Source organism: Etheostoma cragini, chromosome 4 (genome assembly GCF_013103735.1).
Source record: "Etheostoma cragini isolate CJK2018 chromosome 4, CSU_Ecrag_1.0, whole genome shotgun sequence".
NCBI lineage: Eukaryota > Metazoa > Chordata > Actinopteri > Perciformes > Percidae > Etheostoma > Etheostoma cragini.
The window spans coordinates 26,369,490-26,394,087 of NC_048410.1; the positions used below are offsets into that span (position 1 = coordinate 26,369,490).

The following is a 24,598-nucleotide window of genomic DNA, read 5'->3' on the forward strand; positions in this document are numbered from 1 at the left end:
CTGTAGGTGATTTCATACAGTAAAATACATTTATAATAAACCAAAAGATGAATTAAAAGATTCAAACAACAAGAGCTGAACTCTGTTTTCTGTCATTTTCATGTACAGATAAAGTATTTATCAGACTTAAATCAGAGCACAACCAAAATTCAAACACAATACAAAACCCCCCAAATATGGTTAATAAAACTATAAAAAGAATACATAAAAAATTACAGCAACATTTTTGAAAAAACATAAAACTACATAGGCCTTCATGAAGTCGTGCTGTTGCACAGGTGTAGGGCTGTGGTCTGCTGCTTGTAGAAATCAAGTCTCTCTTAGATCAGCTATGTGGGACAGCACACTGAAATGTTGTCTGCAATAGTCACTGCATCATTAAGATAGTAGTGGGCCAGGAGCTTTTTCCAAGGGCCACTGCAGCTCAGCAACTCTTGGTTTCCTTTCAGAGGACAAAAACATTTCAGTTAAGATGCCATGAGGTTTGAGCTTTGAGCCTTGGATAAGACATTGGTGAGTGGTGTATCTTACCAATAATGCAAAGTCCCTCTTTGGCTCTGGTGATGCCCACATTTATCTGGTTGGGATCACCTACAAAGCCCACATGTTTGGACAGCCAAGATCCATCTGGTTCTCTATTAATCTCTTCACTTGGCAGAGAGCACACCGTAGATATGATGACGTAACGCCATTCACTTCCTAGAAGACAAAATATTGTATGTCATGTGAGGTTGTGCTTTGCTTTTGTCAGGCTAGCACTGACTTACTAGATTGTTGAGTCATGGGATTGTCATTTCATGTCCAGAAAAATGGTCTATATCATGAAAACAAGTACACTTGAAATGCTACTCAAGTAATTCCATTTTGTAAGACTCACTCAACTGAAAAAGAAATTGTATTTCACATTCGTCTATAGTTACTATTTTACTGATTATAATATTGAATTCAAATGTGGAATTTATATTCATAAAATATGACTGCTTTAACCATCTGGACTTGAAGTAGCCTACCCAGCACTTCTGGGACAAGCTTCAACCTTACTGTACTGACTATATGTTTATACAGGTAATACTTTGAGAGGGGCAATTCTTCAAAATGAGTAGTTTTACTCTGGAATATTTATTTATAGTGATGTAACTTCTTTACTTTCAGTAAAAGATTTGTCATTAGGTAGCAGAGAGGTCACCTTGGCTTTTGGTGATTGTGGTAACGCTGATTTGAGTCATTCCCTTCTTCTTCAGCTCATCTCTGATTTCAGACACTTGTGCATTATAGGGTGACAGAATCACAATATCTTGCTCTTTGATTTTTGCATTCTTCACCAGCTTTTCAGCAATGTCAATCTGCAAAAGAACCAAACCAACATTGTGGTTGAAAGCAATAATAGTAATGTAAAACTGTACTATTACTTTACTACTCTAGAAACTTTTAACCAAATCCAAGGGTGCCCAATACAGTACCACTTTGTCTCTCTCTTTCTGGTTTGCTTTGGAGTTCTCGTTGCCCTTGGCTGTGTTGACAACCAGACTGATGGTCTCTCCTTTGATGTCCCCAAAAACGATTGGCATCGTCTTGGCATCAACACGCAGGACGCTGCTTGGCTGATCCACCCCAGTTTTCAGCATTCCCTCATAGTATTCTTCTGACGGGAACTTGCATATGTTTTCATGCTATAAAGGCATATCATTGATAGTTGTTGATAACAATTTAAAATACTAAACTCAGACGACGTACTTTAATATTGCTACACTAAGTACATGTAACACGTACAGTACATATACAATATACAGTATAATATATAGTACAAAATAAATATGTATATATAGTGCAAATTTAATGTTCTTACCATTCTGTACTGGGTGTCCAGCATTACTGCCCTACTCTTGTGCATTGTATAGTAGCGTTCAAACAGAGACTTGGCCATCCCCAGCTTCCTCACACGCTCATTCTTTACAATGGGTCGTAACTGTTTGTGGTCACCAATCAAGACAACCTAAAAGTCATATTGTAAGACAATGGAGTGAATCATTATTGTAATGATGCAACCAGTGCCCCAAATTCCGGTTATTTGATGACAGTCAGATGTAAAATAGCCAGTCAGGCAGTTGGCTTTAACCAACACTAGGAAAACCTCCTGTGTAAAACAAATGGAAAGGCTTGACGCTATTAGGGGCACAAATCTGCCCAAATCTGCCCATTATATGTTGGTGAAAAAACTGGTTGGGGCACTAGATAACAGAAAAGAGGATCATCATTAACGTAACCTTGCTAGTTGTCATGATGCCATTATCATGCCATGGAAAATAAAATTCCAGGAAATATCATTACATTTTTGATAAGGATTGGGCTAATAAAAAAACAAATCAATAACAGAGACATACTGACATCATTCTGCCTTAAAGGTCCCATGACATGGTGCTCTTTGGATGCTTTTTATATAACCCTTAGTGGTCCGCTAATACCATATTTGAAGTCTCTTTTATATAGACCTTAGTGGTCCCCTAATTCTGTATCTGAAGTCTTTTTCCCAAAATCCAGCTTTGGTGCAGAATTACAGCCACTAGAGCCAGTCCCACAATGAGTCTGTAGCTTTTGAGGAGGAGGAGGGGGGGGGGCGAGGTGGAGGATGGGGGGCATGGCCTTGACCAACTGCAACTTTGCTCGTCTAAAAGCCATGATGTCTCTCTCTGGCCAAATTCTCTGGGTGGGCTAAGCAGAGATAGGGGAGGTAACCTTGCCCCTTATAAGGCAACATAAGGGGCAAGATTCCAGATTGGCCCATCTGAGCTTTAATTTTCTCAAAGGCAGAGCAGGATACCCAGGGCTTGGTTTACACCTATTGCCATTTCTAGCCACAAAACTCAGAAAGTGAAATTTTCATGCCATGGGACCTTTAAACATTTCGGGGCAGTATTTTTTATGAATCAAGGCACAAACCAGCATCAGCATTTAGAAGCATTCAGGACAGTGTTAATGGGAGACACAAGCTGGACAATGATTGTTAAATGAAAAGCACACCTTTTCTGGTTTGTTGCAGACTAATGGAATCAGGGCCTGGGGTTCAGTGGCCATTCCACATTCATCAATGAGGATCTGACGTGCACTGACTGTCCTAGTCAAACTCGGGTTGGAAGACTGTGTACATGTGCACAGTATTATGTCATGGCGTTCAAGCTCATATGTCCGCGCAGCTTTGAGAAGGTTTATGTATCTAGATGGAAAACATTTTACAGTTAAGGCTGGATATACAGTTTTAAAGTTCTTTACTTACTCTTTTCTAATCTTTGGACAGGATTTTGGTGTGCAAACAGATGACAGACATGCAGGAAACTAAAATTACACTAACAAACAGAAGACATTAAAGTTGGACATAGTCCTCTTTGGGACGGTCTAATTATCACACTGAGTCAAAGTGACTTTTGATCATTATCTTATGACAGAATAAGGAACATGTTATAATAGGATCCTAATGATGAGCTTGTTACAGTTTGTTCACTAACTACCCCAAGACAAAGTAATGTCCAACTTAGTCCCATTGAGGACCGTATCATCACTGTAGGAGACAGTCCCATAAAAAACCCTAATGGAAGTAGCTTTACGCTGCTCTCCAATGGATCTGGTGAAGTTAACATTTATTTGCCAAACCAACTAGTTTGTCTTCATACTTGAAGTCTTTTCTCTTGTAAAACCAAAACACGCGATTTATTTCACGCTCAAAAACAATCTTGGACAACTACCACAAAGGTGAGATTTAGTAAAAACTTTCAAAAAATACTGTTAAGGAATCTTTAAAGTTTGTTAAACCAATAGTGCATCTGAACTTACTCTTTCACCTCTTCCGCAGTTAGATCTTCTCCTTCTTTCTCAAGGGCAAGTTTAATGCGTCGATCAAAATCTCTAATTTCTCTTGAAGAAGGGTTGTGGTCCTCTCGCATGCGGTGATGCATAGTGATGCTCCTAAAACATGCCAGTGTTAGTGAATAATTAAATATTTATTTTCAAAATTGAGTGTAATCTACTGGTCGGATAATAATACCTTAGCTCTGATTTGGCACGTTCTTGGCGAAGTGACCTCTGGGAAAACTGAAGCGCGCAGTCTGGATAAGGGTAATCAAGCATCTCCACTTGTTGGCTGTAGACCCTGAGGGGATTTAGTCTTTCCGCAAACCTCAACAGGTATTCTGTGTTACAACAGTAAAACATGAGTTATATTAAGGTAATATTCATTATTCATGGAATGGACCCCCGGAGGAAAACAGGGGAGGGTCATGTCTCTTTATTCTTTGTTGACGGGAGGGTCATGCAATTTTTTCTAGTCTACTGGTAGAATTATCCAACGTTTGTATTCATAAAAACAGAAAAATGTCTAAGTGGCTTGTTTGGTGCATATTTTTCCATGTAGCTCTATGTAGCTCTCAGTTTCAGCCCCCATCGCTGGCAGATGGGTCCCTCCCTGTTTTGTCTGCCAGAGACCATACAATTTCCCAAACTGAATAATTCCTACCCGCGCATATACACAGAACTGCTTTGCTATTTCCATCGTGTGTAACTGAGACATATGCTGACTTTTTTTTTTTTTTTTCATAAGATCAAAATCATCGAAAACACCAACAAACGAAAACATAGTGAACTAGATGCAAGCTTTTATTTTGAAAGGTTGAGGCTTGTGGACAGCACCAGCCAGGAGGGCATGACAGGACGTCTCCAAGGCTCCAGCCATGCGTGACTGAAATATCCTTTTCGGCCCCGGTGAATACTTGAAATTGTGCAAACGACAGCCTTTTCAAGTCATTTGAGAAGGAAGGAGTGGTAGCATGCAAGCTCCCAAATTGACACTTGTCTGAGAAATGGAGTTATGGATAATGTTCAGCTTCGGCAGCTTTATCTATGCTGAAATATACAATGCCTGGGGAAGCCTAGTGACGAGTCCATAGCAACCCAACCAGTTCCCATTTTTCATTTGTTATTACCCAAGTGTGCTCGTTGAATGGTCTCAATGTTTTACTGTTTTATTTCATGTGATTAGTAGTTTACTAGAGGCGTAACTCAGTATTTGAAGTAATGCAGTAATGCAGGAAGTGTGCATTTAGTTTCCATGCCTGTTGTGTTTCCATAACAATGTTAGTGAGTAAATCTACTGAAATGGCACCATAACCGTATGTAGTATGATGTGTAAGCTAAGAAAGCAGAGGTTAAGTCATCTATTGTATGTCATGGTTGGATAAAAGCAATGGTTACCTGTCCTTCTTTGCCAAACGCAAACCAGAACAAAGGGCGTTAACAAAATGTTAGGGAGGATCATGCCTTTTTCCCAATCATTTTGGAGGGTCATAAAAAAATGTATTACTGGCGAAAGGAGGAAGTCTTTTTTGACTGAAGACCCCAAAACTCCTCTGATAGCCCCTTACATAAAAAAAACAGTCCCACAGTCAAAACAGAAAAATATGCAGCTGAAATTTCCGCAGAAAGAGAAAGTAACTTGCCTGCAACAACATCAACAGACTTGTTGGATGGGCCGCAGTAGAGAATGACTTGTTTCTTGTTGGCATCCATTGGTTGATCAACTATCCTTGGGTTCTTAGAGTTCAGCTCAAAGAAACGGTACACTATGTACACACCTACTACTGTCTTTCCAGTTCCTAAAAGACAAATGGGAAAAACGACTTAAACCTATGCAGAACATTTTAAACATCAGGGTGAATTTACGTTCCAGGTCTTACCAGGAGGTCCCTGTATAAGTGTAAAGGTATTGTTTAGAGCTTTCTCCACAGCACGATACTGACTCTCGTTAAAGGTTGGCAATACATTCGGTAGCTCTTTCCTCAGGATGTGCCTCATTGGTTGGGGCTCATTACACACTGCAAAGACAAAATGAGAAATTGTTTTTGCAAGAAAAAGAAAAACACGTTCATTCAAATTTAAAAATATACTACAGGAAACGCTATACCTGATTCCCATTGATACAAATACTTAAAGACAATGAATGAACATACCCTCTTTTAGAATGTGTTTTCCAAGTGCTATAGTCTTGACAAGATCACATGCAGTTGTAATACTGGTCACAGCGCTTTCTTTCCGGCTACAAACAGATAAGACAAAACTTTGTGTCAACAGCTTAATCTAGATGAAAATTAAATTGTCAATCAATCTATGTAAATTCAAGAAAAATAAGATATGATCAGTATGAAAAGTAGGGCTGTCAATCAATTAAAATATTGAATCACGATTAATTGCCTGAGTGTCCACAGTTAATTATATTAACAAAGATAATAACATAAGAGCAGACTAAAAGGCTTCCTTTAAGATTCTCCAATTGCTTGAGTGGTCTGATATCCATTTATAAAATTCATAAATCAATGTTTTAAAGATCCAATGGCATGGACATTTTACTTATGAGGCCTTTTAGCATTATATGCATTCCCCAGCCTGCCTTTGGCCCCCCAGTGGCTAGAAATGGCAATAGGTTTAACCCGAGCCCTGGGTATCTGGCTCTGCCTTTGAGAAAATGAAAGCTCAGATGGACCAATCTGGAATTTGGGAATTTTGCGGAATTTTATATAAAAGAGACTTCAGATACAGTATTAGGAGACCACTAAGGTGTATATAAAAGAGACTTCAGGTACAGTATTAGGGGACCACTAAGGCCTATATAAAACCATCCAAAAAGCACCATGTCATTGGACCTTTAATATCTTTAATGGTCTTTTCACCATGCGTCTGAACGTGGGCTAGAGTTGTAGAATGGACAAGAATACTAGAAAACTAGAATATCATAGTTTATAACAATGCCGCGCAGTGAGGACACATCCTCAACCATTAAAATGCATTGGCATTCACTTTGACAGCCCTAATGAAAAGCCAAACTGTAAGCATTGTTACATTGGTAGGCTCAGAGTAAACTACATTAAAACTTACATGTCAGGCACGAGCTTTGGAATTATTTCAACTGTGTAACAAGTGTTTTTCTGAAAGACACATTCAGGAAAGGTCTCCATCGGCAGGTGATTGACATAGAACTCCACTTTAGTTCCTTCATTTCCCGTTTTTTTCTTTTGATCTACTTTTCTTGTGACACCATGGGCCACCCAAGTGAACTCTTTTGGGTCCATTGGTGCAGAAAGCTCCAGGTTTGGAGTCACCGTCAGACCTCTTTTACGTATGCACAGAAAGCACTTTGAAAGGTTACATTCAATGGCCCATTCATTAATCCATGCCAGAGGTAAGAAGAAGCTTCCTGTTAGTATGCCTTCTTGTTCTTGACTGAAGCTTACTACCAAGTTCTCGATGACTATGCTGTGACTTTCATCCACAGCAGAGGAAGCAGATTCCATCTCACACAATGGTTTCCATATGCGTACATACTCCTCAGTGTCACTGTAATAAATCCTTGATGGATCATCTGCAGATCTGGAGAAGCATGTAATAGGGCTGTGGACATGATGCACACAAATCTCAAACTTTGGTTTAATGCGCACCAATTGCACAGCAGGTGTGTTGTAACCTCTTTTTAACTCAGTTGTCATTTGGATCTGAAGGGTGTCACCTCTCTGCAACTGGAGCTCAATGTCAACCTCATGCTCCATTTGTGTCTCATGCTCCTTTAAGGTACATGAGTTAGTCTCCGATTGAGGCACCTTAGATGACTGTGGTAGAATATTTTGATTTTTCAGTTGCAATGTAAGAAACTTGACATGATCCCAGTTTTGTTCATCAATTGCTTTCACAGTGGCTTTCCACATTGTTAGTGGAAGCTCAATGCAGGGACCACAGTCTGGAATGTTCAACTCTTGGTGGATCTGCATGCTGTCAACTGCGTAGATTCGCCTTTTCCATTTAAGAGTAATGCAGTCATTTGCTCCATCATAAGTTGGTTGGTCGCACAATTGTAAATCTTTGTACATAATTGATAAACTCCCTGCAAACATGTTCTTGTTAAAAGGAAATGCCACTGCAAAACTGTCTATCCTGGGATTAACAACAAAGGCTAGCTTTGCAGCACTTTCTTTTCTCATGCTCACTGCATAGGAGATTTGCTCAGCCTTTTGTTCATACTCCTTGGCTTTGTTGATGTTTTCCTCAAATTGACCGCACAAAGTCTTCATCACGTTTACAGTGTATTGGACATCCCTGTTACATATGACGGAGTGCAAAAGTCTTTGCAAAACGATGTCCATGTACCGCCGTATTGGCGAGGATGCTTGTGTGTACGATCTTACATTCAGAGAATAATGACCAACTTGTGCTTCTCGACAGGAGTTTGAACACAGGACTTTAGATTTACTAGAGCACCTTCTGAACTGGTCAATGACCGGCTGGAGCAAAGGGTAGATGTCATCTGCAGCAATAAGGTCCACCATTTTGTCGATATCATCTGTTCTGGCAGCTGACTGGATATCTTCCCACACTTCCGTGAGTATACGAAAGTGTTGACTGTTTTGGGCTTGTTCCTCATGGTCAACTTTGTGCCGTACATGAAAAGACAGTGGTATCATATCCCCGCATTTCTCCTTGAATTCTTCTATCTTTTCTAGATCGGGTTTTTTCTGACAGCGAAGGGGTGTGCAATACTTGGTTTTCTCTGAATCAATCAACCTCTCAGATGCAAGTGTGTTGAATAACACACTCAGCTCTTCAATCATCAGATGGGCTTTGCGCTTTCCGGGCAATCTCTGATCATCAGGTTGAGAATAAGCCCAGTCCACTCCAAGTCGAATCTTCCTTTGAGCTATTGCAAAACAATAAGCCACTGTGACACAGTCCTCAACGGTGTCAAATGTAGGTGTCTCTCTATATCTTTTGGTGATCATGACCTCTGCCTCCTCATAAGACAACTGTTTGTCTGACCTGATCAATGACAGCTGGAATTTGGGCTTTTCAATGACCTTATGTGTTTCCTTGTTTACTTTGATCATTAATGAAACCACCCTGCGAACTTGGCCAAACAGAAGACTGAAGTGTTCGGTGCTCAAGTCTTGTGGGAACATATGCCTAGGGTTTTCTTTTCTGCAGTAATATGTAGCACCACGTTGTTTTGCAAACTCATCTAATTCACCACCTGGACTCAATAAGCTTGCCACATCTGCAATATGAACTCCCAACTCATACTGATCTCCAATTTCCCTGACACTGATTGCGTCATCCAAGTCTTCTGCGTTTTCTGGATCAACAGTGAATGTGAATATGTTTTTCATGTCTTTTCTGTCAATCCAATCATCATCTTTGGAGAGAGCCTCATCTGATTTTAATGTATTGGGTGCAACTTTGAATTCTTCATTCAGGATTGTTAGTCCATTAGCCAAAGAATTTCCAATTGGAAGAATATCTATAACTTTCCCCAATGGAAGATGACAATTTTCTCTCCAGCCAATCACTTGCACTACAAATACATTGTTTTCTTTGAACTTTTCATCAAGACGTTCATTTCGTGAAATTGTCCACTGTCCATTAGTTTGCTCCCATACTGGAAGGAAGTTCCGTCTTTCCTTGATGATCAGTATGCGTATTTTGGGTGCAGATTTATTAATGGGTATCATCGTCCTTCTGACAAATTTGTCTTCAAAATTCTGTCTTGGTTTACTGTGATCCTCATCTTCAAGCAGACACACAAGTTCACGGGCTGATGCAGCTTCCTTGGTGATGCTGACCACCTTTGCTGTCTGCAACAACACTTCGTCTCCAGTGAAGCCTTTACCCAGGTTTGCCCTTCCTGTGATGCTGATACGTCTAGCAGGGTTGTGAGATGGTATGACATAACCTCTGTTATATGACTCCCTGACCAACTTTCCTTGCATATATATCTCTGGTTGTTTTTTACACAACTCTAAAAGTTCTGTTTCAACATCACTGGTATTGTATGATGATCTTGACTTTAATATGATTTCATCTGAACTACATTCTGTTTCCAACTGTTCATATTTATCTTTCAACTCTTGCAGAATTGCATCGTTGGAAGTGATGCTTTCATCCACATGTTCAGACTTTTGAAATCTTGCAGTTTCCATAAGATCTTTTTCAAAGAAATCTTTGGTGAAATGCTGTGGTGCAACACTGTTATTGTCGATGCAATGATCTATGTAGCTCTTCCAGACTCTTGAACATTTTCCAAAGCAACAGAGGGCAGCAGCATCTCCTACCACAACCACAAGGGACTGAGCCCTAGTCATTGCAGTGTTTAACACACGGGCATCATTGAACAGCTCCAAACCAGGCAGGTGAGATGTTTGTAGGCTGTCACGTGTTTGCACAGCAGTCATTATGACTGCTCTGAACTGTTTGCCTGTTAACACACAAAGAAAATGTTTGTTATGTAAAATTACAATAATCTATTTGAAAGGTATTACAAAATGTATGAATAGTCAGACGGGTGTAATGTTAGACATCCTTCATGTCTAACATAATGAGATAATTCCCACAGGAGTTCTTAATAGTTGCTAGATTAAAAATACCTTGCACATTTGCAAGATTCTCAACATGAACTTCAGCAAGTCTTCTTCTTTTAAGTGCTGTCCTAATTTGCCAAACCTACAAATCAAAAACAATTAAGATAATTTAATGATATGTCATAGTCTGACCATATACAGTGGGGTTCAAAAGTTCGGGCACCCCTGGTAAAAATGTGTATTAATGTGTATAAAAAGCCAAGAAAAGATGGAAAAATCTCCAAAATGCATCAAATGACAGATTAGACATTTGTACAATATGTCACAAAAAGTTAGATTTTATTTCCATCAGTTACACTTTCAAAATAAAAAAATGGCGTCTGCAAAAGTTTGGGCACCCTACAGATTTTATAGCATGCATTGCCCCTCGATGGAAAGCTGAGACCTGACAGCGTCATGGATTGTTCACAATCATCGTCTGGAAAGACCAGCTAATGTCAATCTTAAGGTTTTAAATGCAAAGACTCATCTGATCTTGCTTCAACAATCAGCACCATGGCTTTTTCTAAGCAGTTGTCTAGAAAAGTGAAACTGAAAATAGTTGACGCTCACAAAGCCGGAGAAGGCTATAACAAAGTGTTTTCAGATGCCAATATCCTCTGTTCGGAATGTAATTAAGAAATGGCGGTTATCAGGAACAGTGAAAGTTAAAGCAAGATCTGGAAGACCAAGAAAAATACCAGACGGAACAGCTTGCAGGATTGTGAGAAAAGCAAGTCAAAACCCACGTTTGACTGCACAATCCATCCAGAAAGACCTTCCAGACACTGGAGTTGTGGTACACCATTCCACTATAAAGAGATACTTGTACAAATATGGTCTTCAGGGAAGAATCATCTGAAGAAAACCTGGTGTTTAAAGTTTGCAAATGAAAATAAAGACAAGCCTGATGCATTGTGGAAACAAGTTCTGTGGAACGATGAGGTTAAAGTTTTTAAAGTTTTTGGTCGGAAAGAGCAAAGGTACATTTGTAGAAAAAAAGGGCACAGAATTTAGTGAAAAGAACCTGGGTCCATCCTTAACCTTGGGGTGGATCAATCATGCTTTGGGGTTGTATTTTAGCCAGTGGCACAGGGAACATTTCACAAGAAAAATGTCAGGAATTTTGTGCGCTAACTTTATGCGATTTGTGAAAAAGCTGAAGTTAAAGAAAGGGTGGCTTCTACAAATGGATAATGATCCAAAACACACCTCTAAATCCACGGTGGATTACATCAAGAGGCGTAAATTGAAGGTTTTGCCATGGCCTTTATTATTATTAATTGAAAATCTATGGATAGACCTTAAAAGAGCAGTGCGTGACAGACAGCCCAAAAATCTCAAAGAACTGGAAGACTTTTGGAAGGAAGAATGGGCAACGATACCTTAAACAAGAATTGAAAGACTCTTGGCTGGCTACAAAAAGAGTTTTCCAAGCTGTGAAGGGGGCAGTACAAGGTATCAACTCTGCAGGGTGCCCAAACTTTTGCAGATGCCATTTTTTGTTTTCTGTTACTTTGCAAGTGTAAATGATGGAAATAAAATCTAACTTTTTGTGACATATAATACGAATGTCTAATCTGTCATTTGATGCCTTTTGGAGATTTCTTCCATATTTTCATAAAGAAGCTTTCCTTCTTTTTGCACATTAATACACATTTTTACCTTGGGTGCACAAACTTTCGACAATTAAAATACATCAATGCAGAAATCATCACTGTTTCAGTCTTGTAACAAGTTGTAATTTACCTGACATCCTTCTGATAGAACGCAGATCGACCTTTGTTCCTTGGTCCCCCAGGTCAATGGCCAGTATTCGAGAACCTCTTTCACTGCTTCAACCACTTTGGCAACCTCTTCTTTGTTAAACCAAGACATTGATACAGTGTCCAAAAGACACTCTCCCCTAACATGGTGAAACTTTAGGGCATGGCCATTTTCAGGGGCCGGAATATTTCCAGTGGCTTTGATAACATCATTCTTACCAACGTAGAAATGGGTGGACACAAACTCCACAATTTCTTTGGTTGATCGGTAGTTTTCACTGAAAATGATTCTACTATTCTGGGCAGCATCACACTTTTGGCCTTGATAGTAATGGAACAAGCGATTAAGGAGTGTGTGATTTGAACGGTGATGATCGTCAACTGAGAAAAGCTTGGGTCCCATTTGCATGTGATCTCCAGCCAAAACAACTCTGGTGTTTGGCCCAGCAAGACCAAAGGCCATCAAGGCCTCACATTCTAGCATCTGAGAGGCTTCATCAATAAGTATGTGGGTGAAGTATCCCTCTTGGAGCTTTAGGTCATGGAAATGTCTTGCCATTGTTGTGGTGGTTATGATTATTTTGAAGCGATCAAGGGCAGCTTTTGTGGGTTGTAAAAAATTCTGTCCATCTTCTGAAAGCAAACAGTATTTTAAAGTTATCTCATCTGTGGCCAAGAAAGCACTCCCTTGTTTGTTTGCTTTTATTCGAATTGGCCTTATTACATCCTTTTTCTTGTTGATGAATGGATGGAAGTGATCTCTGACGTACAAATCTGCAGAACTTAAAGCAAACTAAAATTACAATATTGTCAAATGTATTCTAAAAACGTTACATTAACATTACAAACATTACATCTTAGAGCAAAAAGCTTAGTCTTAAATAAAACTTTTACTTGCAAAGTAATGTCCATCACACACAGTCAATCAATCAATCAACCAATCAATTAATCCATATTTCATTAAAGGCATACTTAGCAGCATTGTTGGTGGATGTTTGTAAACACACCGTTCAAATTTGGCTATTCAAATACAGACTGTTTTGACGCCTCATGATTTTTTGCAATCGGATAAGATGATTGAGGGACTGGATGAGAGGATGGAACTGGGAACAATAATGCGGCCGAGCCAGAGTTGTTTATGGTGGCAATTGTGCTATGCTAAGCAAACGCTTAAAAGGGGAAAGTTGCTGAGTTTCAACCCTTCTGAAGCGACTCATCCAGTGGATTTACACGAATCTCCGGTTATGCTAGCTATTGCTAGCTGTAGCTAGATAGCTTGGTTAGCAGAAAGCTGAGCAAGACATTTTAGGCAACCAAATGTTCCACTTAACTTTGATGAAGTTCAGTTTGAGGGTCAACATTTAAGTTCAAACATGGACCACTGACAACTTCACATCTATTTATGGTTATGGTTTATAGTCAGAATTGCTAAGCCTCTGTCATGATTGACAGGTCCCCGTGTAGCCACACCCCAAAAGCATCCCTTGCTTTATTCTGTATTTTAAAACAAATGGGACTATATTTTACAAAATGACCATAAGCTCATGGAAATGTTAACTGAGGTTTTAAATCAAATATGAAGTTGAATAATATTCTCTTCTCGTGCATTATTTTTCCAGTCTATGATCATGTGTGATGAGAGAGAGGGATTATGTTTGCATTAGGTTTTACAGCATTAGTTTTTTTTAGGAAAATGATGCTTAGTACACCTTTAAACAATTATCAATTATATGTATTACCTGTTGGTGTGGGTGCAAATGAGCACTTTGTTGTGAGGCTGCTTACAAAGCTCTCTGGCTGCTGTAGCAAGGGTGAAGGTTTTGCCAGTTCCAAATGGTCCATAGATAAGGAGTGGTGCCACGTGTTTTTGGACATTAGAATTACCGGTTATAAAGTCAATTGCTGCCTGCTGCTGTGCATTCAGCTTCTCATAACGAATGCTATTCACAGGAACTTCACAGTTTTTAAGGTCTGGTAGCACTCTTTTTGTATCAGGAAGGAGGTCTATGGCATTGTGCATGTGGCAGAAGCTGTGGCGATTCAGCTGAAACTGCACTTCCATTTGGTACGATTCATTGCTTTTGAGTGTAAGATCAGAGCAACATTTTTTAGACAGTTGCAAATACATTTGGTGCTCACTTGTGGTGTCCTTCAAAATGATGGCCTCATAGACCTTGGAGTTTTGACCTCTTGAAGATAAAGGTGCTATCAGGCCAGACTGGATGCTTCGTTTAAGAACCAGTCCCTCAGGGGTGTCTGGTGTGAGATTACAAGGAATCGAGACAGCGCAGAAGAGTTCTCCCTGAGGAGCCATCATCATGCCAAACCTTGTGCTGTTCAACGTATCCATTGTTGTAATTTCTCCACAAACATTCAGTCTAAAAAAAAAAATAAGGAAACAACTTAGTTTTTGTAAATATGTGCTATTTCTAAACATCATGAAAGGAAACCGCTACAGATAAGCATATTACCTTGAAACAATCTGGTCCTCCGCTCGTTCCTCGTTGTACAGGAAGTGGTGCATTCTTTCTTTGTAGTTGTCATTATTCAAAGGTTCTTGGCTGTTGTAGGAGGACTTATACAGAATGTTAATCTGAGGAGGCTTGTACTCTTTTAACAGCTCCTCCTGTTCTTCTGTCCTGGACGAACAAGGGATAAAAACCCTGTTCCCTCGATGCCAACGCTCAGCACTTTGTAAGGTGGCTCCACGGTTCACAATTGGTTGTTCAATGTCCTTCAATGGCTGCTGGCCTAGTCTTACTCTGAGTTTCTTCAGTAGCACTGGTCTCATGTCAAAATCTAGCACTAACCACTGGTCGTACAGGCCTGGGGTCATGGATGTGAAAGACACAGTGATGTCATAGGTCATGTCTTTACTGAGAAAGTGTTCACCTGAGGAGTAGATGCAGGGCACAGCACTTAAGTCACCAAGGGTGAATGAAGCTCCTGGTTCCTGCTTTAGCAGCGCCACGTGCACAAGGTGTCTCTGTACATACAGAAAAGTGACAAATAAGCATACTATGACACACCATTTTTGGAACATGAAAGAATATTCAAGATGAAGATTGTGTAAACACAACACTGACACCAAGAAGACAAATAGTGCACTGAGTATCCATGCTAATGGTCTAACAGCATTTAACTGACCTTAGTTAATTATGTTGAACCCCGAAAAGCTGATGCAGAACTTTAATTGAAATGGTTCAATTCACAATAATGACCGTCTCGCTCTACATTATACCACTTATTAGACGGCTTATTACACAGCTTATTACATGGATAATCATATAAAGGTTACCCCATAAAAATAAAATGGATACAGAGGCCCTTTCCATTCAAATCAACGTAGCAGAACGGTCAGGATTTTTTATGGGTACCATTGCTCGGCTAGCATAGGCTATTGAGCATGCGCATAGGTAACTAAGCAACAGTGGAGACTGTCTGCGAAAGCAGAGAGGAGCTTGCAGTGCTGACAGATGGAGCTTAGAGTTAGATAAGGAGTAATATGAAAAAATGGTTTGAGTTTGTGACTTTCCATATTGCGGCAACCTAATGAAAACAATACTTTCACCGTCTACCGCTCCGCAACCGAGAGATTTTACAGTTGTGACTGGTTGCACTTCAGCTTGCCGTGCAAGCTCCGTCTTCATCTCTCTCTCTCAGCTGACAGTGTCTGCACTGTTGCTTAGTTACCTATGCACATGCTCAATAGCTCTTGAACTCTTCAAAGTCATTAAAAGACATACACCACGGTAGATACTTTTTTTGTGGAAAATGTTTTTTGGAATATTGGATAGTATGAGTTCGACAATTGACTACTGTGGACTTCAGCGGAAAACAGGAAATACACGGAGGTATGAATTAACACAAATGTTATGCCTTTTTGTCACAACTACAGCAGTCAGATTCACTGTGTTCCCTTCGGAAGGAAGCACTGCACATGAGTAGGCCCTTGTAATGACATTTTGAACATGTTAAGAGGCTAAAAACATATTTAAAACTTGCCCTGTTTAAGCCTGTTTGGTGCTAACTCTAGCAGGAGGATAACACGGTGTAGATAGCACCGATTGGTTTCATTTTTCTTTCTACTGACAGCACTCCAAATTTACAAACAACAGAGCTACATATTGCACTTGACTGGAATTCTCCTTTGAGGTGGAGTTGGAAAGCTAACGTTAGCCAATGAACAACTGGTTCCACCGTGCTGTCATGCTGCATTGGTTACAGAGAATGAGCTGAACAGCGGGCTGGGTCTAACGTTAGCGGTCCGCTAACGGATTGATTATCATGACAAGATTGATTATCATCATATGATTGATTGTCATCAAATGATTGGTTGTCATCATACAACTGATAAAGGATGATTTTCTTGGACGTCATTGTGATAAGTCTGCTGATAATTCCATCACACAACAATAGGAATAGGGATTGATTGATCCATTTGGTCTCGCAAACTAATGTATTCTTTAAAAAATAAAATGTATAAAGACATCGTACAAAGAAACAATATCTGGGGAAGTGTAGCAATTGAACTGGCTTGCAAACCCAGAGAGAAGGAGGGTAAACATACTTTCTTTCAATTACAATTACATTTTCATGAGCACTAGCTGACGTTATGGTATGGACATTATACGTGTCGAAAATACTCGTGAAAGGTAAACTACAAAACCTGAAAGCCACTAAGCGCACTGAATTATTAATATTATATCTAACCATTACACATGATAAACACATTTAGGCTCTGTTCAGTCCAGCTAGAATGATGAAAACCAGTGCAATGAAGCGCAGAAAGTACACTTGTTACAATTCTTTGGCGCCACCTATGGTTACAATGCGACAAAATTGTAAATTCTCTTGATAATACTGCACACTTGGAATAACGAGCCCATCTCCAACAAGTGGAGTTCAGTGTGGGTTTAGTATATAGTTAAAACAATGATTAGTTGATGAGTATGTGTCGTTGCAAAAAATTTTGATATGTAGAATGCACGGAACATGAATATTCAGGCCGACCTTGGTGTGAAAGGTTTGGACACGAAAGCTGTATTTTTTTTCTTTTTCTGTTTCATCTCCGGTGTGAAAGCCCAGACTCTTTGTCGGTCCAATCTGGTCTTGAACTACCGAAAAATGTGAAATGAGCACAGGAACAAAAACACACCTGCTGTGTTTGTATAAAGTAGTTATTCAGCAGCTGGACTTTTTTGCAGTGGACCCAGGAAAAGCAACCAACTTCATGCCATATTGTAAAAATCTCACCTCTGTTTCCACTTGGAAGTTCCACTGCAGTGTTGCATTGGTCTGTTCACACTCCACAGTTAAATCTTCATCACAGGAGATGCTGACGTCATCAACGTCTTCTGAAATCTGTTCAACATTTGAGACAATTAATCAAAATAGCATGGTGAAGAACTAAAGAATACCTTCCTAATATAATTACAAAAAACTAAACAACTGCCTTTGTTTGAAATTACAGTCATATAATTATTTGTTATACAGTACTTAAATGATATCTCGTTTACTTTTTCTAAATGTGATAAAGGGACATTAAAGGGACCATTCTACAGTGTTGTGAGTCTTTGGGAAGCAGGAATCATTATACTTAAATAATACCCAGAGATTAGGGCTGCACAAAAAAATCCAATTTAATCACAATCACGATTTTGATATCCCACGATCAAATTTGCGTGATTGAGCAATTTTTTTTTTAAAGCATCATTTCATTGAACGCTGAGTTTTTTTGCAAAGCCAATCTACCACTCTGTAAACCCCTGTCTGCTCATGAGCCAGTCAAAGTAGTTCCCTGCACCCGTTAGTTTCTAGATGTAGACAGTCACAGAGGACAGAGTAACGGGAGGAAAACTCAACAGATAGCAGTCGGTTATAGGTCGGTCTCAAGGTTTACCAGTTTACCAATAAACGCAACATTTTGGCCCGTCTGTTGTTTTTCAGACAACAGCAGTGACCAGTGCTAGTCGTTGCTAGTAGCATCTGTTAGCTGTTAGCTCCTCTAGGACGCACCGGTGCTAATGTCCTCGCATCCGCTGCAATGTTATTATATTGATATGTTTTAATTTTGCGTTACATGACCCATTTCGTCGGTAAAGCCGTGCCTGTGTTGGATCTCTCCTCTACTCTCTCTCCTCCTACTCTCCACACAGCCCGGCCACACAGCACCGGTCCACAGTTCTGACATTTGTCTACGGTTAAAAAATTTTATTAACACAACTGTATATTGTTAAGTATGAGGGGCGAACCTGTATTTGTACCAGTGTTTCCGCGGGTAACTCTGCTATCGAGGCCACCACGGTGAAGAACACAGAAGAAGCTATTGAATGCCACTAACTTCAGTTCGTAGAGTAATAGCGTGTGAGACGGCGCTGCTGGACTTGGGCGAGAGATGTGACCCATGGCCAGAATATCATAGTTTGTAAAAATGCAGCACAGTGACGATACAGAAATTTCACACAACTGACGTGTGTATCCGCCATTCGTGAGTGTACTCACTTAGCACTTAATGGTAACACCTATTCTTTTTATATTCCCATTTTATTACTTGTCTTATGTGCAAATGTATGACAGTATTTACGTAGTGTCTTTTGTGTGTGTGTGTGTGTGTGTATGTGTTTTTTGGGCCTACAATTTCTTTCTCTAGGGGAGTATTCAAGTTTACAATGTCCTTGAGAAAAAGGGAGTATGTGTATGCGATAAAGACTGGATTCAAAGACAATGTTCTCAAAAGGGAACATGGTGTGCTTCTGACATGGCTTAACCAATGACACAAAATAAGATAATGAGACAAAAGATTAGAGCCCCGTACTCACAATGTGTACTTCATTACTGCTGTTTTTGTACTCCTCCAAGAGCCTTTCATTGTAGCACATGAGCCCTTGGGCCCCAATGTTATGTCTGATCTCCTTCTCCTCTGCAGCGCGCATCAACCACTCCTGCAGTTCGTCCACAGAATGAGCTTTTGGACACTTGTTTCCATACTCGCATGTTTGTGGTCTAGGATGAAATGACAATTCAAACAGTACAATACAAAGGTGTTAGGTATTCTTCTTAACGTATTTTAACTATTGTACTAGGTTTGTTTTTGTGTGTTTCTGGAGCTCCCCTACTGTGGCAAATTTAGAATGCTTAAAACAAATTAAAGAAAGTGAAATTCATATTGGTGAATTTCCTTTGTGTATATGAATTTACCGTGTCATGTTAAATGAAAAAAGATAATGAACAGTACAATTATTCAGCTTTTTGGCTTTAAGTGAATTAATGTTTTTTTTTTTCATTTTGGTATTATTTTAATATGGCCCATGCCATATTAAAATCGAATCACAACACAGAAAATAAAGGGACAATTTGTGTTGTCTGCAAAAAGAAGGGGTGAGTGGGAGCGTATTCTTTTTGAGATGGAGACGCCCATGCTAAAATATGGAACAATTCGATTATTAAAAATAATCATCCTTTCTCAACCCTTCACAATGTCTATTGTATTTCACTTTATTTCATGTTTGATTTGTTTCATTTATGCATTTTTAAACTTCCATACCTCAACACACATGAACGTGCGCGCGCGCACACACACACACACACACACACACACACACACACACACACACACACACACACACACACACACACACACACACACACACACACACACACACACACACACACACACACACACACACACACGTTATCAGTAGGTATGAATGGGATTGGAGCACAGATTGAAGTCGAGAGTATTGAGAGACAGACGTTGCTGGTCTCTGACACAGTTAGTGTTGGTTCTTTTCATGGAATTTGTTGACCGAAACAAAAATACTGAATATCACTAGCCATGAACGTGCGCGCGCACACACACACACACACACACACACACACAGACGTTGTCAGTAGGTATGAATGGGATTGGAGCACAGATTGAAGTTGAGAGTATTGAGAGACAGACGTTGCTGGTCTCTGACACAGTTAGTGTTGGTTCTTTTCATGGAATTTGTTGACAGAAACAAAAATACTGAATATCACTAGCCTATCACTAGCCTATGTTGTGCCTGTTCAGCATTTTGTTTCAAATGTGCTCTACAAATAAAGTTTGACTTTGACTTATCCTTTAAATGGGTTAAAACAGAAAACGTGGAGGAGCTCCATAAAGCAAACCGAAGTGTTAAGTTCTGTGTGGGACATAGCCAAGACCAAGAACCTGCATAACTCCACAGTTATGGCTGTAAAAAACATAAAGAGGAGTGGAGTTGTTTACCTTTCACACAGCCAAAAATCAGATCGGTTGTTGTGTGGAGGCTGTCGTCCTCTCCACTTGGTGACGGTGTCCTCAAAGAGTAACTGGGCATGGTCCAAAGAGGAGCAGTGCTTGTAGAAGCTCTCTGGGGAGGAAAGGGCCAGGAGGCAAACTTTGCAGTACATGGTGACCAGTCTGGGCTCCGTCTGCTCCCCCCGGCTCAATTGGAGGAGATGAGGCCGAAGAGAGAGCCCACTGTGTTCGCCTTTCCACACGGCCATCTCCACCTCGCTCTGGGCAGATCGGCAGTGGCCGGCCTCATGCCAGCAGGGCTTGCCTTGCCTGACATGACTGCAGTACTTAAACTCACAGTCCTGGTGAAGCGGGCGCACCTGGCTGTAAATGTGCTTCCTACTATTCTCTGATAGGTGATGAACTAAGACTGGGTCCCAGGTGTGTGCTGCATCTGCTGAGCAAGTAGAATTCCACCTTTTGGCTGTTATTTTTTGTGGACGATCATGAAAGCAGTCTTTGCAGACCTCAATGAATTCACCTGAAAATTGTTGGAGTATGCTTTCAGCTGCGCTTTCTGGTGTTAATGGAATAGGCTCAGACTCAATTACAAGTCGGATTAACTCCTCTTTATCAATGTGGTTGTCTTTAAGATAGTTCCATACAGTGGCCTCTTCATAGCTTCTGGCAAACGTGCATTTCTGTCCGTGTTGTGTACAACCAGAGCCCTCAACCAAGAACTTACACACTTGATAAAGAGCATTTTGACCAATGTATGCACATGTAGGCCGTTCAGAGATAGGCCTCCATTGGCTCGAGGCTTTTTCTTTGGCTAAAAGCAGATTTCTACTGCACTGGTGGGTAACTGAGTGAACTGTGTGTGTTATTTCCTTCTCCTTGATGGAACAAAGCTCACACACAGCCTTCAAATCTAGAGTTGGCAAGAGGTCACCCGTAGGTTCAGAATTATCAGACGGCTCAGATGCTCCATCGGACTGGAATATAAGTTTACAGAGAAACACATGGTCTAATCTGTCATGCTTTTCAAAGTTCCAAACGGCAGCTTCTTCATCACTTCTGGCAAAGGTGCACCGGTTTTTGTGGTATGTGCAACCAGAGCCCTCCACAAAGAAGCAACATACTTTATACTGACTGGGATTTGGAAATGTGGGCCGCCTAGAAACAGGTCTCCATTTGCTGCCATCTTTAACTCTGCATAGCAGGAGATCGCGTGCACAATGGTGGAGGTCTGATTTTAACTTATATGTAATTTCTTTCTCCTTGACAGAGCACTTAGTGCATACAAGTTTGAGTTCATGTGTTGATAGAAGACGAGCAAGTCTGGATTCATAAGCTGACATTGTGATACATTCATAATGCTAAAGTCAGCCTCTGGATTCAAACATTTTAATGGATTGTGGGAATGTGCTCAGAGTTTTAATCAGTTGTGTTTTCTGAATTAAGCCAGTCACAACAGACCCTGATTCAGTTCCAAGTCCGATAAACTTAGGCGCTGACTAACGGACCTTTGAGAGAATTTGGTTCCATCAAAGTCTGAGATATCCAACTTTGTTTGAATGTGTCTGAAAAAGAAAACAACAGAGGAGACAGTGTAATAAGAAGTGTGCTCAATATGTTCAATTCAGAAAGTCATTCATATCTTTGGCATTTATATTTGTACCACTTTTTGTTTGTTTATCTAGAGAATTGTTAAAGACTCTGGTATTAAAATCCAAGCTCCAGACATTCAGGTGTGCTTCTGGCTATGGTCACCTTCTGCTGCCCAGTTCAGATACACAATGACACATTTCTCTTTGTTCAAAAAACTCAACTGCACCATTTATTTGACTGAAAATACAGTTCATTATATTATTCTAGTGCCAAAAAGTTAATTTTTTCATGTGCAATTCATATAAAAAAGACTGGTACCAGCTGTCTGTTTGTCGATACAGTATTTCCACAGAAAATATTGTGATACAATGCTATATCAATTTTTCCCCCACCGAGCACTACATGGTGTTTTGTTCAGACCCAGGCTGATATAATATACATTTTTTTTTAATCAAAGAGGTAACAAAATATTAACAGATTTCCCTATCATTATTTATTTGTGTTTATTTATGACTTCTCACTATATTAATATATGCTTTTTTTCTGTCACAACAGAACATAGGAACATCAAACAGAAACTATAGTAAAGTTCTGATAAATAAAATGTATAAAAAATACAAACTATGTGAACCATACAGTCCTTTGAGCAAAAAACACAATAACTAAAAATGTCAAAATCTGTGTTGCCAACAGGGCCTCTGGTTGACAATGTACTGTATGCAACGCCAACACTCATGACATGGTTGACCGTCCGTTTTTATTTTTTTATTTTTTTTAAATATTCATTTATGAATGTCTATTAAAAATAATAATATACATATTTTATTTGGGATGGGGGAAAGAATCGATACAGTACAGTATCGCGATATTTTTAGTGGTAATACTGTATGGATACACAGGCGCCAAGTATCGATATTATATTATACATGTGTTGGTCAGTTTATCTGTCTGCTTGACAATCCCATTTTGCAGCAATAAAATTGAACTGATATGAAAAAACGAAATGTATCTTTTTCGATAAAACAGAGTTTTATTTTAAAAGTTTCCTTTTGGGGACATCACTTGAAATTGGGAAAAATTAGAAGTTGGAAAAAAAGGTTAGAAATTGCAATATATTGCAGAATATTGCAATATGTTTAAAATCACAATAATATTGTATCGTGGCATAAGTATCGTGATATTGTGTTGGGAGGCCTCTGGTGATTCCCACCCCTAACATATATTATTTTGTTATTGGTCATTATAAATGCAGATACCAATAGTTCAGGAAATGCCTAATATTGGCTATTGGTCATGCTCTTTTAAAGATTACCACTGGTGAGAAAATTATAGGATGATGATGATATAAAGTATTGGTAAAGGATTTGAAAAAACTCCGGTTAGTTAGCAGCCATTAGCTGCTGAATTATAGGGGCTTAGACTGCAGTTCCAATGCATATTCACACTGGCTTTAACAGGCCTTTTTCTTCTCCTAATAGCTACACATCTCATGTTAAAGCCAGGTGTAATGGGGTCCGTGTTTCTGCTTTAAAAATGGCTTTGACACATATGACAACGTATTTCAACAGATGAATTAATATGCAAATAATACCCTCCAGTCATATTAAAGCCTAACTCAGGAAGCACATTTCTCAGTTGAAAGCCTGGTTAGGCTATCAGCAGACCAAGCCATGCTCAACAGATTTGAGATTGAGCATTGGTCTGGGGAGTTTGCTCTGTATTTTCTCTGAGGAAAGAGGCGTGACCAACGGGCATAGTTCAAATGACTCTGTACGTAATTGGATAGTCTTTCAACCAATCAGACCAACGCTTTGGTGGCGTTTGGTGGCCGCCACCATAGACATTATAAAGATTTATTATGTCTATGGCCACCGCTATGTTGAATGTAAACAAGATGCTGCTTGATCGCTTCTCTATCGCCATCGTGTTAAACCCGCCAATAGCGGCAGGTAGATATGCCCGTTTATGATTGGTTCACACAAAATTGTTAACTGAAGCAGGAGATTAAACGTGCAGGTTTACAGACCGAGCTGCAGGGCAAAATCAAATCTCAGCCAGAGTGGGCGGGGCTTACCCAATCTTTTGGAAGCCAGTATTACAAATCCAGGTAAAAAATAATCTAAAAGTGAACTGAATTGTGAATTAATTGATTAGTTGTCAACTATTAAATTATTAAAAAGAAAAGTAAAACATTATTTCTTAAATGTGAATATATTCTAGTTTCTTATCTCCTCTGTGACAATGAACTGAATATCTTTTAAGTTGTGGACAAAACAAGACATTTGAGGATGTCATTGTGGGCTTTCGAAAACACAGATTAACATTTTTCACCATGTTCTGACATTTTAGAGACCAAACTACTCAATTAAACAAGAAAATAAACAACAGATTAAGGACAATAAAAATAACTGTTAGTTGCAGGCCTAATGTAAACTTTTAATCAACGTCTTTGACCTTCCTATGGTGTTAGGGTCCCCACGGACCCGTTTTGAGTTTTAACATGCATAAAAGCACTTCATACATTTGTTTTTTGAGTTGAAACTTTTTGACTTTGT

The 24,598-nt window shown here is 39.6% G+C and overlaps 1 protein-coding gene across 1 annotated transcript in view; it reads right to left on the reverse strand.

Moving 5' to 3' along the window:
* Positions 1 to 300: 300 nt before the first annotated feature.
* LOC117943025 (helicase with zinc finger domain 2-like) overlaps positions 301 to 24,598 on the reverse strand; it is a 26,546-nt gene continuing 2,248 nt past the window's right edge. The window contains exons 2-20 of the mRNA XM_034868894.1: positions 20,442 to 22,015; positions 19,006 to 19,189; positions 17,441 to 17,548; positions 14,656 to 15,170; positions 13,924 to 14,562; positions 12,168 to 12,966; positions 10,446 to 10,521; positions 6,916 to 10,276; positions 5,994 to 6,079; positions 5,721 to 5,858; positions 5,484 to 5,639; positions 4,037 to 4,181; positions 3,826 to 3,957; positions 3,019 to 3,211; positions 1,847 to 1,993; positions 1,461 to 1,670; positions 1,187 to 1,343; positions 532 to 699; positions 301 to 442 (exon numbers count right to left, since the gene is read on the reverse strand). Of these exons, the coding sequence (XP_034724785.1) occupies positions 330 to 442; positions 532 to 699; positions 1,187 to 1,343; positions 1,461 to 1,670; positions 1,847 to 1,993; positions 3,019 to 3,211; positions 3,826 to 3,957; positions 4,037 to 4,181; positions 5,484 to 5,639; positions 5,721 to 5,858; positions 5,994 to 6,079; positions 6,916 to 10,276; positions 10,446 to 10,521; positions 12,168 to 12,966; positions 13,924 to 14,562; positions 14,656 to 15,170; positions 17,441 to 17,548; positions 19,006 to 19,189; positions 20,442 to 21,793 (8,679 nt within the window). The 5' untranslated portion in view covers positions 21,794 to 22,015 and the 3' untranslated portion in view covers positions 301 to 329. The remainder of the gene's footprint in view (positions 443 to 531; positions 700 to 1,186; positions 1,344 to 1,460; positions 1,671 to 1,846; positions 1,994 to 3,018; positions 3,212 to 3,825; positions 3,958 to 4,036; positions 4,182 to 5,483; positions 5,640 to 5,720; positions 5,859 to 5,993; positions 6,080 to 6,915; positions 10,277 to 10,445; positions 10,522 to 12,167; positions 12,967 to 13,923; positions 14,563 to 14,655; positions 15,171 to 17,440; positions 17,549 to 19,005; positions 19,190 to 20,441; positions 22,016 to 24,598) is intronic.